Source organism: Populus nigra, chromosome 12 (assembly GCF_951802175.1).
Source record: "Populus nigra chromosome 12, ddPopNigr1.1, whole genome shotgun sequence".
NCBI classification, from domain to species: domain Eukaryota; kingdom Viridiplantae; phylum Streptophyta; class Magnoliopsida; order Malpighiales; family Salicaceae; genus Populus; species Populus nigra.
Genome location: NC_084863.1, coordinates 12,451,133 through 12,470,943, shown reverse-complemented (window position 1 = coordinate 12,470,943; position 19,811 = coordinate 12,451,133). Strand labels below are relative to the sequence as shown.

At 33.5% G+C, this 19,811-nt stretch overlaps 2 protein-coding genes across 3 annotated transcripts; both read left to right on the top strand.

Moving 5' to 3' along the window:
• Nucleotides 1-371: 371 nt before the first annotated feature.
• On the top strand, nt 372-977 carry LOC133669013 (uncharacterized). The gene has a single exon (XM_062089030.1). The coding sequence runs from the start codon at nt 372-374 to the stop codon at nt 975-977; it is 606 nt and encodes a 201-aa protein (XP_061945014.1).
• Nucleotides 978-10,572: 9,595 nt separating this feature from the next.
• LOC133670242 (histidinol-phosphate aminotransferase, chloroplastic-like) lies at nt 10,573-16,655 on the top strand. Of its 2 annotated transcripts, none has more exons than XM_062090764.1 (10): nt 10,573-10,706; nt 10,924-11,187; nt 11,962-12,045; nt 12,223-12,377; nt 12,471-12,568; nt 12,768-12,876; nt 13,550-13,707; nt 14,962-15,104; nt 15,290-15,430; nt 16,343-16,655. In XM_062090764.1, exons 2-10 carry the CDS (start codon nt 10,930-10,932, stop codon nt 16,472-16,474), a joined length of 1,278 nt encoding a protein of 425 aa, XP_061946748.1. In that variant the 5' UTR covers nt 10,573-10,706; nt 10,924-10,929; the 3' UTR covers nt 16,475-16,655. The 2 variants fall into 2 exon arrangements, with proteins under 2 accessions (XP_061946748.1, XP_061946747.1); XM_062090763.1 differs by having other exon boundaries at nt 10,592-10,811.
• The last annotated feature ends 3,156 nt before the right edge of the window (nt 16,656-19,811 follow it).

Below are 19,811 nucleotides of genomic sequence, written 5' to 3'. Positions count from 1 at the left end.
TGTTCACTATAAACATTGATTGTCGGTTAGATCCAGACTCGATAAACAAAATTTGCACCTATGATATGTAGGGCATATTCATAAATTTACGAGAAATATTTCCCCAGCAGATTACCACCCATTTTCTATTTTTCAACATCATCAATTAATTTTATTTATCTCAAATGTATGGTCCACTTGAGGAGCCAAATCTACCATGAAACATAACGTTGAGTGGGACCCGAAAAGCTAGACTCTTCACCCAGAAACCAAAAGCAACGTTAACTTGTTGAAGCGGTTGAACTAATGTGTACAAAAATCCCACCCCTTACCAAACTTCCTACCCCAACTCCCACTCTCTAATACCATTTCCGCATTCCACACCGTCTCTTATGGCTACCACTGAGGACTTCACCTTCCCCATCTTCACAGACCCTTTCTCATGCAGCATCGATTCCCCACCTCTATGGTGCTTGTCTCCCGCAGCCTCTCCTGATCATCCTTACCATGAAGAAACATCAAAAGAAAGCAGCACAGAGGGAGAGGAGAGTGATCAAGAAGAAGAATCCTATAAAGATTGTTTTCCTACCGAACCCATCAATCACTTAACTCCAAGGAAGAGCTTTTCAAGCGTAGAGGAGCTGGGCAAGCTGGTGAGAAGAAATGGTAATGGAAATGATAAGGAGGAGAAGATGGACATGTTATGGGAGGATTTCAATACTGAAGAGAGATTGCCTAGAAGTCACAGTAGTTCAAGATTGGATTCTGAAACGGTTAGCGTGGGCTGTGTTGAAGCTTTAAGAATGTCCAAACCTAATAACGGCGCCACCGCCATCTTTTCTCCAAGGAAACCAGGCTTGGTGGTGGTCATGAAAGTGTTGAAGAGGTTTTTCTTGCTTCACAATTCTCATAGGTCAGTTAATAAGCATCACAGCTCTTATAGGCAGTCAGTTAAGGGTCACGGATCACATAAGTCTGTAAAAACTGGTTCATGGTGATTGTGGAGGTCTTCGTTTGATTTATTCTTTTCATTTATACCACTTCTAATGGCGATGGCCGAAACCCATTTGAGGAGCAAGACATCTTAAATTCAACTTGTGTGGCTGTACAGAAAGCATCATTAACTGCTTCTCTACTCCTCTTCCCTAGCTAGCTAGCTAGTTAATAGTATAGCTTACCATGGCAGGCTATGAAGGGTTGTTTAATATTTTGTCGTGTAAACCACGACAATGTTAGAGTGAAAATATAGGGACCGGAAATGGGCTGCAGTTTCGATCGTGTGTTGTGCTTGACATAAAGTCGAGGCTTTGTTTGACAACGAACGATCGATGGTAGACTTTACGTTCTGTGATTAGCGGTGGTTTGCCACTTGAGATTATGAAAAGTGTTTAGTACTAAAATGAGTGTTACTGAAAGCATATCCGAATCAGGAAGAAAATTCACGTAATGAAAATGATAAACTAAACATAATTGAGTAATTAAAAATTACGAGTTTTTTTTTTTGGCCCTATTGCATTGTTGGTTTCTAGGGCAAATAACTTTATCTAATAATTCTATTCTAATATTGTCAAACAATTAAATATTTGTCAATGAATTATACATCAATTAATATTTAAATATTTTTTCTATAATAAAAAAAATAACAACAAATTGTTTTGTTTAGCATAATTGTCGGGTTTGGTATGGTTTAGCAGATCAACTTGATGACATGCAAATCTAGAATTAATTTTTAACTATTTTGATTGGGTTAATTGTACCAACGTGATTTAATCGATCTAATCAAATTTGAGGTGAAATTTGATTTGGTTAAGTTTAATAAATTATTTAATAAAATAAATAAAATAGTGCTAGTTTGAGATAAATTCGACTTGTCTCGTTGATTTATAAATTTATCAAAAAGTTTATAACCCGAGCTTTGAGCTGGGTCAAAACCCAAACCTCATTCGATGACTATGTTTATGAGTTATTTTTGAGGCATGACAATTTTTTTTTGGAATTGGCAATGCGAAATCAGTCGATCCTTGGGTGACATGGAAGGTTATATAGTGCAAGTCCTAAAAGCCCGACAATTCTGGATATTTCATCACGACAGAACGCTTTGTAGCAATAGAAAGGTAGCGTGAATTGCAAGACACAGCATAGACATGCTGACATCTCCGGCCAAAACCCCACCACAGAAGCGGTGGAAGTAGTGGAAGACCCGTGACTTCTTGACGGATTCGAAGCAGTGGGAGCTAGCTAGTCACTACTAATCTGCCTCATTAAGAAGCAGTTTCTACTTTACTAATTACTAATTAAATTAATCACTCACCCTTTGTTTTCTAATAATTGATATTAAGTTTAATATTGTTTTTTTCTTAAAAAAACATGGTAGAACTTCGCTTTCTGAATGGAATGAATCTAATAATAATAATAATAATAATAATACAAAGGTACTGATAGTAGAATGATGGGAAACGTTATGTCAATTGAATTAAGATTAAAATTCTGAATTAATGCTGCATATTAATGGAATTTAAAGTTTATTTTTGAAATTCAAACAACAGATCATGTGCTCTTATAAGAAAACATATATAAATACAGTATTTATTTTCAGTTTCACGTATGTAATGTGGTAACAACTCATTGGCATTTATGGCACAATTGCATAATATAACGGTAACATGCTCCTCCCCTCACGATCCCAAGTTCAAAAAACTACCAATATATATATATATATATATATATATATATATATATATATATATATATAAAGAAGAAAGAACAGAAAATCGTAGGTGCAAAGTGCAAACACCCACCCACCAACTGCTTACAAAGTATACATAATTCTTCGGAGGAGCCTTTTCAATTTATTTTTTTTACACGATTGATTAAAACTGAATTTATCTTTTAGATATGATCAAAGACGGATCATCCATGAAAACATGCAAAAAAGAAAGAGAAAAAAGGCAAGAAATTAAGAAGAAGAAGACTTGACAAGACACAATCCCGCAGAATACATTGAAGGCAAAGTTACAGAAGAAAGACCAAGACAAGAAGAAGAAGGGACAAGGGCAGTGCAACAACATGACTTGCTTAGAAACGAAGTGTATCTTTTTCTCTGTTTTTTTTTTTTGTCTTACTACTTTTGAGTACCAGCAATATCATGTCTCCCTTTAAGTCAGAAACCTAACTCTTTGCAACTAATAAATTGTTTCCAGCGGCCAAGGAAAAGACAAAGTCTAACGTGAAAATTGGAGACGCTCACATTGCAATGCCAGCTCAGCTAATTACCGATGGATGTAACAACTGAACTCACTATATAGAACTCTACTAGGTCGATGAATGTTCAGGAGACACAGACATTTTTTAAGAAACAACAATAATATAACAATCTGTTAAATGAAAGAGATTGCATGCACTGTTAGAGAATCGAACTGTACAGCAACCGTATTTTGAAAAATTAATTTTTAGCCTCAATTCTCTTTTAGAAGTTCTCAAAGAACGGTGATAATCCTATACTAAATGACCCATTATTTTATTAGGCACTTAATAAAAATGATAAATTTAAACTTCTTGAGAGTCCTAAAATTCCTGTTAGATAAATATAAATTTGTTTAGGGTTTATAAAAATATTGTATGAAGATCAAATGTTCTTTTTAGTTTTGAATATTTGCTTCAAGACTGGGTTGTCGCAATCCACAAGCCGTTCAAATATCTAATTTCTAACAATATTCCATACAAACCACCGATGAAAAATTTATTGAACCCTTTTAGGTACATGTACTATACTCTACTCACCGTCTCATAGGAATATAAGAAGCATAATATTCTATTTATAAAAAAACCTAAAAACCCTATAAATGGTAAAATATCAGTTTGCCCCTTAAATAATGTCACATATATTATTTTAGGATAATCTTAGAAATTTATTCAATCAAGTCCCTACTTGATTTTTTTCTAAGTCTAGAATTATAATCTCTTACATTAATTACATTTTAGTCCTCAATTTCTAAAATTTACTTATAATCAAGTCATACTTGATTAATCATCCTATTTTAGTTCCTGACCAATAGTTCTTATGTGTGTGACCCATTAGGTTCCCTAATAGGTTGACCCCAAATATTAATTATAATCCTTAATAAATAAGATTAAATAAATTAAATAATTTAATTTATTATCAATTCAACAATCTATTGACTTAAATTTAAAGATCAATTACAATGTCTAACAACCTGTCATGATCTTTCAAATACTAGGAAAAATATAAATGGTTTGACTTAACATTTTAGTGTCCGTTTTCTCAATGTAATTATTATTCATTCATAAAAAATATTCTGATTTAGATATTATACCATAGAGTACATCTACTTTGTCAAATGATGTTAGTTCTCAACATTATAGTCATTGATTATTTAAATAAGATTTTGAAACTCTTTTCAAAACTTATTCCATATTGATCAAGGATTTCACAATCAATACTATTTAAGAACAAATAAAACATTTTCTCTAATTCACCTAGGGTGCCATCTCTTAATTACTCAAATAATTCCATATAGTTTATGTTATACCTAAATTTACCCATTTGTTACCCTTGATTTAGACAATGTGTGGTTAAGATCAAAATATAACACTCCCTATATAAGATAACTTAGTGATCTCAAGTCTAAGGATCACTTATACAACTATCATAAGAGCTTTTCTATATATATAAGTGATTACTCCATTTGGAATTCTCTTACGGGTTAGTTCGGTGTATATGTCATTTGACAAACACTTGCATATTATTTTCAAGTATCCCTCACACCTTAATTTATAAGAGCAATTGATTCTTTTCATAAAATAAGGAACATAATATATACCGATTTGAACAACTCTAATTAATATCCAATAATAAGTGAGTGAGGGTTGTATCCATACCCAATACTTTTAGGTTTGACAAAATATCAGGTCCATATGACATGGGTCTCGTTCACTTTTAACACAACACCATTGAGCATGACTATGAGTTGAGCCCAAATGGATATAGGTCTGGCTAGTTGCTAGACTCAACGTCCTTAGATTAGTTGTGTGCTGAGCCCAAATGTACATAGATTTGGCGAGTTATCAAACCCAATAATTTTTGATCCAGTTATATTAAGCCTAAACGGGCGTGGGTCTATCAAGCTACAAGACTCACCGTTTTGATCAATAACAAGTTTCTAGAGGTTTTAATCCTAGGGTTTTAGTTCTGAACTGAAATCTATTTTGATAAAATTGTGTTGATTCTTTGATAATCAAAGTGAATAGATACTATATTAGGGATCCTTGCATGATTTTCAACATGTCTATGTCTTTGTTTTGATTGTATCCAATTTATTTGGGATCTACGTTGTTGGGTTTACCTTGAATGTTTATCATGCTCTTAAGTTGTTCTTGATTTTTTTCCATGTTTGATCCCTTTTTGGTCAAAGATTTTTGTGTTTTTTCTTAAGTTTGATTTGGTTTAAGTTTTAGTTTTAGTTTAGTTTTCATGTCAAATCAATATATTTGGTTCGGTTCATAGTTAAGCCAAAGATTTTGGGTCAACTCAGTCAGGTCAGCCTGGTTGAGTCAACTCAGTCAAGTCAACCTGATTGAGTCAAAATTGGGTCAAAGATTAAGACCTTGTTTGGCTGGCAATGTCTTTGTAAAAGTTTTTTTTTTATTTAAGGGTTTGTTTGGCAAACATCTTATAGGTCTATTTTGAAAGTTTTAATTTTTTAAAAACGTAGGTTTTTGCCAAACATGGCCTTACAAAAAAAATTATTTTTTGGTTTTTTTTGTTACATACGACCTAATCTTTATGAAAATTGCATTTTATTTGTAAAAAGAAGAAAAATGTTTTTTAACATTGTTTTTTTAGAAGATTTTTTGCATATTTTTGTGGAATTTATAATAAGTTTGTAAAATTCCTTAAGGATTTGACCAATATTTCAATAGCTCTAAAAATTTTAATTCCTGAAAATTAATGGTCAATAATCTGATATAAATGCTAGACCTACCAGTAGATTGATATTCAAATACCAAGAGTACTTGAATAGAAAATTCTCAAAATTATTTTGAATTTTCACCAATTTTAACTCGAAGTATTTTTCATCATAATATATAAGTTGTGAAAAACACTTTCACATTCCAGGATAAGTGAACTCTATCAGAGCACCTACAAGGATTCTTTCTATAAAAATTTACTTGGGCATACGAGTTCATAATAAATTTGAAATGTCAAATTTATTCATGAGCCTAAATATTAATTCTAAGCCATAAGCAAACCATCTGTTAGGAACCCATCAACATTTTCAAACTATATCCAAACCAACCAATGCAACTTACTATAGGTAAGATGCACTAGAGGTGTTAATATCTTTTCTAGCCACAACTAGTTTTTTACCCTGAAATTTCATATAAGACTAGTTTACCCAAATCTTCTAGTGACCCTGAACCCAACAACTAGGTAGCGACTCCTTGATCCCGACATCATAATGTTATACACGCACGTGCGACACTCATGATGTTTTTTAATTTTAAATGATATGTCAGCTAACATCATATATGTAGCCTACTCATCGTCATCAATATAATATTAATATTCAGTCTTAACTTCGTTATTAGTGTCCTAATCATAGACATAAAAAACCAGATTTTCAAGAACATATAAACTTATTTCTTATTTAAGAATAATTCTTATATTTCGGTATCAGTCTAAAAAGTTTGGTTTAGTGAATTTATTAGCATCATGTATGCTATGTGGGGATATATTTATATTTTTACTTTGTTCATGTAAAGATAACATATATTGGTTTCATACATAAATATTTATAACTAAATTTAGATAAAGTCTTTAATCATAATTTTATCTCCCACTATTTTCTTACAAATTAATAGCCCTCACTATTAATTCAAGAAATCTTGTTTAGATCTCTTAGTGGATTAAGATCTCATTTCATTTATATGACCGTAAGTAACTCAACAAATTAAAATAAAATAAATTAGATAGATAACATAACTTATCAATCATTTTCTCATATGACTCTTAGATTAGTTAGGTGACAACTATTTGTCTAAATATATCGTATATGTTTCGCCTAATCACTGCCTCTAATTTTATATAATCATAAGTAACTCATCCAAATCATTTAAGTTATTTAAGTAGGATCTAATTTTATAGCATTAAATATATTCAATTAATAGTAACATTGATTAACTTAACAAATCATCCATAAAGGTTGACGCGTTAACGCTCAACATGGAGGTGGACGCGGTCGCGTCTAGACCCAATGTGGGGTTGGGCGTGGATGCCTCCAGGGCCAACTTGGGGTCGGGCGTGGACGCGTCCAGGTCCAACATGTTGTTACCACCAAAGAAATACCATATAGTTTATTTGAAGAATAAAATTAAAAATTATTATTATTATTATTATTATTATTATTATTTGTGCCATAAATATTATCATTTTTATTATAATTGAAGGTATTAATATTAATAGTATTATTTGTGTTATAAATATTACTATTTCTATTATAGGTCAAAGCATTAATATCAAAAATATTATTATTTGCGATACAAATATTTTTATTTTTATTATAATTGAAAGAAATAATGTTTATTTTTATTGTATTCAAACTATTAATATAAAAAATATTATTATTTGGGGCACAAAGATTATTATCATTGAAAATATTAATACTAAAAAATATTATTATTTTTTGCCCCAGCGCCACGTCGGGTCTGACCTTTAGCCCTAGGAATAGGGCAAACCAGCCCCAGCACCACGTGGCGCGCGGACTTGGCTCTGGCCCAAGGCAAGGAAAGCCAGCCCTAACGCCCCCTGACGCTCGGGTTTGACCCAGTACAAGGGCAGGCAACCCAAGCATTAAGTGTCCCCACGTGGAGGCTTGGGTTAACTCACGCCCAGGGTAAGGGCAAGCCAGCCCAAGTACCACGTGGTGATCGTGTTTGACCCAGCGTAAGGGCAGGTCAGCCCAAGCATCAAGTATCCTTATGTAGGGGCATGGGCCAGGCTGACGTCCAGGGTAGCCCTACCAAAACTTGAAGTGACCATCTTCTCCCCAAACATCTCTACCAAAACTTGAGGTGGACGAGGTCGCGTCCGGACCCAATGTAAGGTTGGGCGGGGACGTGTTTGGACCTAACGTGGGTTGGGCATGGACATCTCCAGCCCAACATGGAGGTGGCTACGGTCGTGTCCAGACCCAACATGTGGTTGGGCGTGAAGGCGTTCAGGACCAACTTGGGGTTGGACGTGGATGCGTCTTGACCCAACATGACGCTAGGCGTGGAGGCGTCCAGGTCCAACATATTATTACTACCAAAGAAAAACCATATAGTTGATTTGAAGGATAAAATTATTATTATTATTATTATTATTATTATTATTATTTGTGCTATAAATATTATCATTTTTATTATAATTGAAGGTATCAATATTAATACTATTATTTTGTCATAAATATTACTATTTCTATTATAGTTCAAAGCATTAATATCAAAAATATTATTATTTATGGTACAAATATTTTTATTTTTATTATAATTGAAAGTAATAATATTTATTTTTATTGTAGTTCAAACTATTAATATAAAAAATATTATTATTTGGGGCACAAAGATTATTATGTTTATTATCATTGAAAGTATTAATACTAAAAAATATTATTATTTTTTTGCCCTAGTGCCACATCGGGTCTGACCCTTAGCCCTGGGAGCAGGGCAAGCCAGGCCTAGTGCCATATGGCGTGTGGGTCTAACCCTGCAAAAGGGTAGGCAACCCAAGCGCTAGGTGTCCCCACATGGGGACGTGGGCCTAATTCACGCCCAAGGCAAGGGCAAGCCAACCCCAGAGCCACATGGTGTATGGGTCTGACCCAATGCAAAGGTAGGTCAGCCCAAGCGCTAGGTGTCCTCATGTGGGAGCACGAGCCCGTCTAATGCACAGGACAACCCCACCAAAACTTGAAGTGACCATCTTCTTTCCAAACATCCATTCAATGCCAAATGCATCTTAGTGAAAAGACAACCTCACCCATCCTCCGCTACCTTTGCAACTCTTTGTGGTAAGGGCTGGGCTGTCATTACTTTGTTTCAATCCACAGTGTTCTGAGTCTAAGTAAACAATAAGAGGGGCTCTAAGCCATTTTAGAATATTATGTAATAGTATGAAGTATATTTACTTTGTCAAATTATATTAGTTCTCAACATTACAACTATTGATTATTTGATTAAGAATTTGAAATTCTTTTCAGAACTCATTCCACCTTGACCAATGATTTTATAATCAATAATATTTAAGAACAAATGAAACATTTTCTCTAATTCAGCTAAAGTGACGAATCCTCCCTTGATTACTCAAATACCTTCAGGTAGTTTATGCTATACATAATATTTGCCCATTTATTACCTTTGATTAGGACAATGTGTGATCAAGATCAAAACATAATACTCCTTATATAATATAACTTAGTGATCTCAAGTTTAAGAATTACTTACACAACTATTATATGAGCATTTCACAGACATAAATGATCTTTCTATATATAATTCTTTTGCTGGTCAGTTCAGTGTGCATGTCATCTGACAATCACCCGCATATTAGTTTCAGGTATCCATCATATCTCGGTTTATGAGAATAATTGTTTCCTTTAATAAAATTCATTAATCAAATATTAAATTCATTAATCAAATATAATTGAATATTAAGTATATAAAAAAATATTTATTAATAATAAATATACTTATATAAAAAAATTAATATTACTTATCACTAATCAATTGAATACGAGACATATTCACTGAAAACACAATCTTTCAATTTATACAATCAATGAAGCATCAAACCATTTCTTGTTTGTTCGTTTATGTTTTGTTTTTTTTTTTTAAATAAAACAATTCATTTACTCAATTGTAGTTATTCAGCAACAAGCTGGTCCAGTTAACATGATAATGTCGATATCATCAAGTCATATGCTAAATTGCTAATAACCTCAACGAGTTGACATCATAATTAATGAGATTCAATTTTTCCTTAATATTTTGAATCAAAATCTTGAAGTTAATGTAAAAAAATCATTAAATTCCTTTAAATATTTTAAATTAATAGAAAGTGTATCTTTGAGAACAGTAAATAAAAAAAAATATCAATTATTATATAAACGTGTTTAAAAATACAGTAGCATTGAAACTAAGAAACATCATCAACATGCTGCACCATACATCCACATTCATGTTGACATCACATGTAACATGGCAAAAACTAGGATAAAGAATTTTGGTCCTAAAAAGAAAATTATTTGATATTGTTTAATTTTTTAAAAAATTAAAAAGAATTTATTTTATTTTTTAAATATTTTTAAATCATTTTAATATGCTAAATTTATAATTTTTTTATTTATTAATAAATATATTTTTTAATCTGTTAAAAATAAATTTTAAAAAATAAAATAATATATATTTTTTTAAAATATTTTCAAAAATAACCACTAAAACACTGCTAAATAAATATTTATTTGGCTCTGTACTGAAAAAAGAAAAACTTTTTATTGTTCAGAAAGGAAAATATTTGGAAATAAAATAAAGGGAATCTGAAAATTCTTAACCTAACAAAAAAAGGAAAACATGATTCTAAGCAGAAGATTCAAAGGGAACGCGTTTGACAGGCAAAAATCTTAAAATCCCACTTGCAGTCTTGCTGGCGTTTAGGACAAAACCAAAAGGTATCCAATTCTCTCTCATACTCTCAAACTCCTAGGGTTTTGCCTTCTTCCCCAGTTATCACGCTCACAAAGTTTCAAACTTTACCCCTCACTTTTCCATTCCAGGTAAGCCCATCACTGCCTTTCTCTCACTAAATGTATATGTTTGTTATTTTTTGTGTCAAAGTGCTTTCTTTTTTTATTAGATTTTAATTTGGGACTGTTTCTCTATACGCAGACATTCATGGGTGTGATTGATATCCACAACACTGCCTCTTCTCTTTGCTTGATCAAGTCCAATAACAATTTTCACCAAGCTTTGGTGCCTCAAAGACCCACTTGCTCATTTCAAAGAAACGGCAATCACAGAAGAGTTGTTGCCATGACTTCTACTGTGCCTGTAGAACATGTCAATGAGGGTCAACAGAATGTGACTGGTGACTCGTTTATTCGTTTCCATTTGAGGAAATTGTCCCCTTATCAATCCATTTTGCCTTTTGAGGTAAGTTGGACTAATCCTTTTGTGATTGTTTTTATTGATTTAATTTGTCATTTTGTTCTCAACAACATTAGTGAAGATTTTGCTATATATGTATATAAATCTTCAGTTGACTGAGGCTATGTTGATTTGGGTGTGTGATCAATGTTGTAAAGTGATAGAAATCTCTTCAATGAGAGAGGTAACAGATACATAGTTGTTGCTAATATTGATTCCTCAATCATTCTTAATATTGCTCAACTGGATTGAAAGTTACTTCACTCATCCAAGAATATTTTTAATAAAAACAAATCCCACTCATTTTAATTATAACAACAATTATGAGTTATATGTAAACCCCAGAGCATAAATTCTTATCCACATATCCAATCAGATAATTTATTCATCTATGATTTATAATTTCAGCTTGTTTCTACCAAATCCGTTGCGTGCATTGTGTTTGATTGGTTCTTCTGACATTTAAGTTTCTGTGTGATCTGGTAAAAGATCGGTTCTAATCTCTGGTAGCATAATCAATTAAGTTTAGTCCTTGTCAGTTCCAATTCCCTGTTTCTTCTGATTAGGTGGTTGTATGTGCAATAACTTTGATTAGTTCTTGTGAAAATGTTAAAGCATTTGAAATAGTAAAGCTTTTTGCAAAACACACAATTTAAATGAGTTATGAGTTGCTTCCATATGATGGTTAGGAAAGCAAATTATTTATAACACGCTTAGATGTACATTTATACAAGCTCATGGTTTAATTTCCATTTTATCTGATTTTCTCCCCTGCTACAGATTTTGTCAGCGCAACTAGGAAGGAAACCTGAGGATATTGTTAAATTAGATGCAAATGAAAATCCTTATGGTCCACCTCCAGAGGCAAGTTGTTAGACTATTATACATTATTTAAATCCAGTAAACTATGAAACCTTAGGTATTTTTGAAGATTCTGGAGCTTTTATTTTGTTTAGATTAGATGAACATTAAAGATCAGTCTGTTACAACAGCAGGCATGATTTCCTTTTTTGCCTGAGTACAATTTCAGATTGTTTGTAGGTACTTGAAGCTCTAGGAACTTTGAAATTCCCATATATATATCCTGATCCTGAAAGCCGTAGATTACGTGAGGCACTTGCTATAGATTCTGGCCTTGAATCTGATCACATTCTAGTGGGATGTGGTGCTGATGAGCTTATTGATCTAATTATGCGGTAAATTTGGAAGCCCTATACTATAGAGTATACTCTCGCTTTAACAGCCAGTAGTTCCATTTTTTTTCCCATTGTCAATTCGTCATTTGGCAGATGCACACTGGATCCTGGTGACAAGATTGTAGACTGTCCTCCAACATTTACAATGTATGAATTTGATGCTGCAGTTAATGGTGCACTTGTAACTAAGGGTAAAGAAGGCTTATCTAGTTCTTACTGTTTTTTTGGTCATTCTTTTCTTTGAACCTACCAGTTCATATTAGATCATTTTGAAATTCATTCCCTGGGTTTATCATTGATATCAAGTCCCTTAGAATTTGCATTTATGCATTTCAGTAATTGAGTTCCTTTTATATATATTCGCTCATTAAATTTCATCTTACTTTTCAGTTTTGAGGAAACCAGACTTTAGCTTGAATGTAGATCTCATTGTTGATGCTGTTAGAAAGGAGAAACCCAAATGCATATTCTTAACATCACCAAACAATCCAGATGGGAGGTAATTTCTAAATGTTTCTTTTTACCATGCATCATTATATTGCAATTTAACATGATCTGATTTTCCCAGCTCGTATCTGGAAACTGGCCTGATGATTGGCATTGCATTTTTGTAATCAAGTGATCATCTCCTCAATGGTCCATATGTTGTGAAATTTGGTGTTAATGAATTTTAGCTTTTCAAAAGGAGGGTTATAGTAAAGGTTTCAACTCTTTAAGTTTTGGCTATTGAAGAAGTTCCCAGAGCCTGTGTAGTGCAGATGACTAATGTGATTTTTTGAAATTGCAGTGTGAGAAACTTTTTCTGTATAAAAGAAGTAAATACATACAAAAATATTTAGTCTGTTATGAGTCATTTGACATGGATGCTAACTTAAGTGTTGGGGCTGCCTGGTATAGCTTTCATGAAGTTTGAGAAAAAGTCTAAACAATCACGATTTCTCTACTGGATTGTGATGTATGCCTTTACTTTTCTTGTAGACTTGTCCAATTTTCATTTGTACATGCAGTCTTTCAGTTTTTATTTTATTTTATTTTTTACTTTTCCTATTTGGTTAGGCTGTGCAATGTATCTATGAATTTTTCAAACCTAGAATTCTGAAACTGTACTCCTTTGTGTTTTGAAATTCTAGATTCGTTTGTTGCTTATCTGTATGCTATTAATTCCATTACAGCATAATAAATGATGAAGATCTTCTGAAAATCCTTGAGCTTCCGATTTTGGTGGTGCTGGATGAAGCATACATTGAATTTTCAGGACTGGAATCTAGGATGAAGTGGGTGAAGAAGCATGATAATTTAATTGTTCTGCGGACATTTAGCAAAAGAGCAGGTTTGTTCATGGGAAAGTCAATTATGTGTGGAAACTTGAAGTTTAGTGTAGATAACACTTGCAATGCTATTGATTATTGAATCCATGGATGGAAAAATTTTTCATGATGATTTGCCTTTTCAATTCACAAACAATAATTCTTAATGATTGTAGTAGTTGCAGTATGCCATAAGGTTTAGAGAATGTGGGGTATAATGAAAGGAGATGCCCTCTTTTGTCTTACTTTGCGAAGCAAATATCTAAAAGAAAAAAAAACTTTTATTATGTTATTTTTTTTAATTCATGTAACAACCTGTCACCTTGGTTTCATAGTTGCTATGCTAAGAACAGGAGCATCTTTACTTTATTCATTTTCAAATCAGGAAACCTGACTATCACGATTGAATAATAATTCATTGTCAGCAAGATTGTTTGCCATGGTACATGGGATCCCAATCCCATGCATTGTATTTGTTCATTTGGGACTTTGCACATGCTCCATAGCTTGCATGATAGAATTTTGAGGCGAGAGTTGATTTTTCTACCACTTTTCAGTAAAAGGATCTTTAATACCTGTAATATAAATGTTTAATTTTGCTTCACCTAATAAATACACTCTTACATTTTTCACTTGGATGATGTTTTGAGCTTAATGACACACTAGTTGTAATGCACTTAAGGTCATGGAGAACAGATCCTCTCTTGAAAAGGAGGGTACTTCAACAATAATAGTCATCTGTGCCATGCCACAATGAAATAGAAGGTTTCATGCATTACATGCTTCATGTCAGTGAATAATGCAATATGATGTGAAGCCTGGAAGAAAGGAAATTTTCTGCAAAACAAAGTGAAAATTGAATGTTATTCTGGTTTTGTGGAAATACATGAGAGGAATTACCTTCAGCTTAATTATAAGCTTCTGTGTATGTGCATGCATGTGTTTTGGGATTACAAGGACACTAAATCAGAGCCAAGGAGGGGTTAGGGTTGAAACAAGCCAATTGAGCTATGGCTCATTGGCACAATGTGTAATATGTAATAACATCATACTTGGCTTTAGACTGTGTGCTTCCCCATACTATTTTGCTTTTGGTCAGAAATGTGAGTTTGTTTTATCCAAAAAGTTTCTTTTCCTTGGCAAAAAAGTCTGTCTTACCATAAGTTTTTGTGTTCTGTCACTTTTTTATTCTTTTGGGTTGGTTCTTTGGGATTGGTCGATGGATGGGTGAAGTTTAAAAACATCAGAAGCTCACCTGTAAATGAATGCGATTGCAGGCTTAGCAGGACTCCGTGTTGGTTATGGAGCATTTCCCTTGAGCATCATTGAGTATCTTTGGAGAGCTAAGCAACCTTATAATGTTTCTGTTGCTGCTGAAGTTGCTGCATGTGCAGCATTGCAGAACCCTACATACCTTGAGGTTGAATTTTCTTTACATTGTTTTGCTTTATGTGATGCTTACTAATAGAATGCTTTGAATAAGTGCGCATAAAGTTTACGTTTGCTTTTTTGTGCATGAGCGCAATATAAAACACTAGTGCGCCAATCTCTAGAGAATTATTTTTGCTTGAGTGCAATATGTAACACTAGTGCCAATCTCTACAGGATGTCAAAAATGCTTTGGTAGAAGAGAGGGAAAGACTTTTTAAGTTTCTACAGGAAGTGCCATTTCTCACACCATTTCCAAGTCATTCTAATTTCATTCTTTGTGAGGTTAAATCTGGAATGGATGCTAAGAAGCTCAAGGTATGTGTTGGTACTGTGTAGCAATTACTCACACTGCGAATATGCAATCAATATTCATTGTATAATGTTTAGCTTTGACTTTTTGGGTGCCTTTTTTCTTAATTTTTTTCAACGAAGTTTGTCTGATTTGAATTAATCAGCAATGCCAAGGTTAGTGATGAGCTTTCAAATTTAGGTTGCTGATTAGGACATGGACATCTTATACAATTGATTATCTTGTGTGGACAATGGACATGCATGGGTTGATTTATTTGTTTTATTGGTGTCACCTGAATGAACATGCGAAGTATACATATTGATAATTTATATATTATATCTTATTTCAATTATAGCAGTTCATAGCTTGACCTTTAGAAACATTTCTGGAACTATATTTACGCTTTTGTTGAGGGTTTTCCTTAAAGTAGGGAATTCGTTTAAGAGATAGTCTGAAGTAGGGAAGTGCATCAAGTGAGGAAATAGATTGTCTCAGGTAGGGAAGTGCATCAAGCAAGGATGCCCTTCTAGTAGATGATCGTCCCAAGTAGGGAGTTGCGTCAATTGTGGAATTCCTTTGTGTGATTTGATGGTAAGTGTCCTTTATGCAGTTGGCACAAAGAAACCTCAACTTCAAGTCACATAAAAGAATCCCACACTTGACTTAATTTCCTACTTGTGTTCACTCCCTACTTAGAAGGATTTCCCCATTAGAAGGAAAATCCCTCTACATATTGTAACTGTAATTTAGGCCTCTTGTCAGATTTTGCTCCTGTAACATTAAAATTTAAGCCTCAATAGTCTTAATATTTGTGTTTTGGTTAATGTTGCAAGTATTGTCATGAGTCACTTGTTTGATTTTGTCTATCAATATGCTAAACGCTGCCCTCCTGTGTGTTGTGAACATTTTATGCTGACATGTTACGTGTATTGCAGGACGATCTTGCTAGTATGGGAGTGATGGTCCGTCACTACAATAAGAAAGAACTGAAGGGTTTCATTCGAGTATCTGTTGGGAAGCCTGAACAAACAGATATATTGATGCAGTGTCTTAAGCGCCTTTCTTGATTTACTTACCATGTATTTGTTAAAAGGACCTGTTCGGAAGCCTGATCAAATAGAGTATCTGACATGGTATTTCTTTGGCCCCTTGTTTTTGAGTAATTTTGTAACAAACTGGAATTGCAACTTCATGGCCAGTGAATATTATGGAATTCCAAAAGCTTATGGATTTCCCACGTCGTAAAAAGCTGGTGACTGTTTTATTGCCTTTCTTTTCCCCCCATAAAGAGGTGTTTTGACTGCTAGTATCTTGAATTCGAGTCCCGAGACGTTGTTGTTTGTGTATGACTACATAGACATAGTAGAGTTATGTTGATCATTGACGTTTGACAGGAAGCAAGGCATCGTCGCATTAGTTGATGGTAACTGGACGTCTTTGCAAGCCCTTTCAGAAGTGTTTGTGTGTAAAGAAGTATTTCGGGACTAACTTCATTTAGATTTGTGGGCAATAGGAGTGTGCCACGTGCTCAATGTGTATAAACGACTTCAATTCAAACTCATAACCTGATATAGGGATCAATTCTGCCTCGGAACCAAAGGTTTAAGGACCACCAGATTCTGTTTCTTAGAATCACTAGGTTTTACGTGCCAAAATTGCAAAATTCCCAGGGGACAAAAACTGCCATTGAACCGATGTTTATGCCCAGAACTTGATTCGAGAATGATGTAATAATATTGGCAAGTGAAAAGCTTAGTTGAGAATAACTGAGCATTAGGGCAAACAAAAAACATCACTTTAACTTGCATGTATCGAAGGTTTGAGACCTTTCGTATGCCAAAAGTGGAAACGGAACTTGTATTGCCTTCTCGTGAAGAACTTGAGCTATAGGCATATTCTTTTCCACTTGAGGGAGGAAAGGTAGCTTATCGTATATATTACAAAGCTAAAAAAATCCCACCAGAAGGGCTCAATTTTATTCTACTTTCCAGCTCAAGGTGATGAGGCAGTGATGGAGAACGGGAAAAAAATATTATAAAATCTTAGGCAACTATATAGAAATCTGTTTTTAATATAATTCCTTTTTCCTTTTTTTAGCTAATGTAGATGCCGTTTATATGTAAAATTTCTTCTGCTCTTTCTTTCAAGTGAAAAAGGTCTCTATGTTATTTGATTAGTGAATAAAGTAGATTTTAATGTAAGAATAAATTCCTACTTGGCCTTGTATTAAGTCAGCTTCCTTTTGAAAAGCACAGTTCTGAACTGTCATATCCTTTTCTCCACTTGTTGTTTTGATGCTTCCGTCTCTGAATCTTCCTCTGGAAGTGAACAAGGCTTGTATAAAGACCACCTTGAAACGGTTCTGTTTCACAAACTTTTGCCTTATATGATGAAAAGGGTACTGTATCTTACATGTTTTTCTCCTTTTTTTCTCAGAGAAAAACCATCTTCTATCCACATTGATGAAGCAATGAACTCCTTTTCCTCTCTTCTTCAAGATATCAAGAACCTAGAATCCTCCTTAACCAAAAACTCCTTATCCCTTCGATGGTGTTTAGAAGCCACAAATCTCCTCAGGAAGATGCACTTTCAGTTTCTTGATATATTTCAGGAGTCTGAGGAACCCATGTTCTGGGATGGGGGGAACTATATGGATGAGTACATGGAAGATTCTTTACATATCCTGGATTTTTGTAACGTTCTGCGATCAGCCATTTCTACGATGGACAGGTACCGTTTAATAGTTGATGTTGCTGTTAACAGATTTTCTGATGAAGGGTATTCAGGTTCTGCCATGAATATGACTGAAATTGAAAAATTAGAAAGAGAATGGCTGAAGCTATATGGTATTGAGAACTGGAAAAATGTGAATCTATACAAAACAGGAAGACCGAAAACAAAGACCAAGGATAATAGATTATGTACAGCATATGTTGTAAGAAGAACCATGAATACTGTCTGTTTGCTCTTGTTTTGTGCAATATTCTATCCAGTTTCAATAGAACTGGATGAGGAGGTCTATAGAGATTTTCCTCAACTAAAGCTATTCTCATCTTCACTGAGGAAGCTTGTTTGTTGCTTCTTCGAGGAGCGACAAGGTGTCAAGGATAACTCAAGGCCAGTTTTAGTCGAGACTAAAATGGTAGAGAGTGCAGTTGAGGAATTTAAAGTTCAGATTCTGAATGGTGGCGTGCCTCTGAATAAAGACAAGTTGAAAAAAACCATTGATTCACTGCAGAATAGTTCCCTGGCTCTGAAGGAAGGCCTCGGAATATTTGATTCTGTTGTTAATGAGCTGTTTCAAGAGGTAGTGAAAGGAAGGAATATGATTCTAGGTTTGGTTGCCTCGAGCTAGAAGAATTCTGACAATAATTTTTTTGTACATATTTTTATCTAAAACATTTATTCAAATTACATTAAAGTACAAAGAAAATAGTCTTCTGCCTGAGGTTTTTGGTCGAGAATTCGCTGATTTAGGAGAATGTGGTAATAGTTATTTTTAAAAATATTTTTCACTCAGAAATGTATTAAAATAATATATTTTTTATTTTTTAAAAATTATTTTTATACCAACATATTAAAACGATCATAAAATATAAAAAAATTAATTTTAAGAGAAAAATTTAAATTTTCATGAAATAGTTTGAAGCGTAATTCGAAACGGCGTCGAAACCTTTTCTTGTTTCTAAGAGAAATGACCATCATCCCTTGATACACTCAAAGTAACAATTATTTTTTTTTGACATGCTCAAAGAAATGACTATATTTTTTTGGCACTTTCAAAGGGATGACCATCCTACCTAGAGCACGTCACCCTCCTCTAGCTATTGAGTCTAGCCTAGAGAAAGAACTCTGCTACATCTGATATTTTGGACTCTAATTTCTCTACATTTTTTAGATGTATAAAAGTCTTTTAGGAACCTACTATATTTCTATCAAATATTAATATAGATGTAAATGATATTTGTACCTCATTAAATAATATTAGGGTAAAATTACACTTCAAACCCTTTTTTTTACAAAAAAAAGACTCATGAGCTATAAATACACCATGAAACCTTTAAATTAAAGGTTTATAATTTTCATTCTCTACTGCATATATATTTTTATAGCATCTCTCTCTAGAATATATATATATATTTGAAAAAAACCTTTTTTAAGCATAAAAAAGTTCACACCTCTACTAGAAAGAAATTTTGGTATGTATTAGTCATAAACTACCTTGATCTACCAGCTATTAACCTCTTGGCAGAAAAAATGGATGAGATTGCTTTGACATATATTGTTTGCGGTTTTATCATGATTTCATCAATAGACAACTCTCTTGGCTACATCGGAGGTTGATTTTGTTTCTCTGCTGCCAAAGAACAAACTCACAAGTTTAATGAAAGATCCACTCGGACA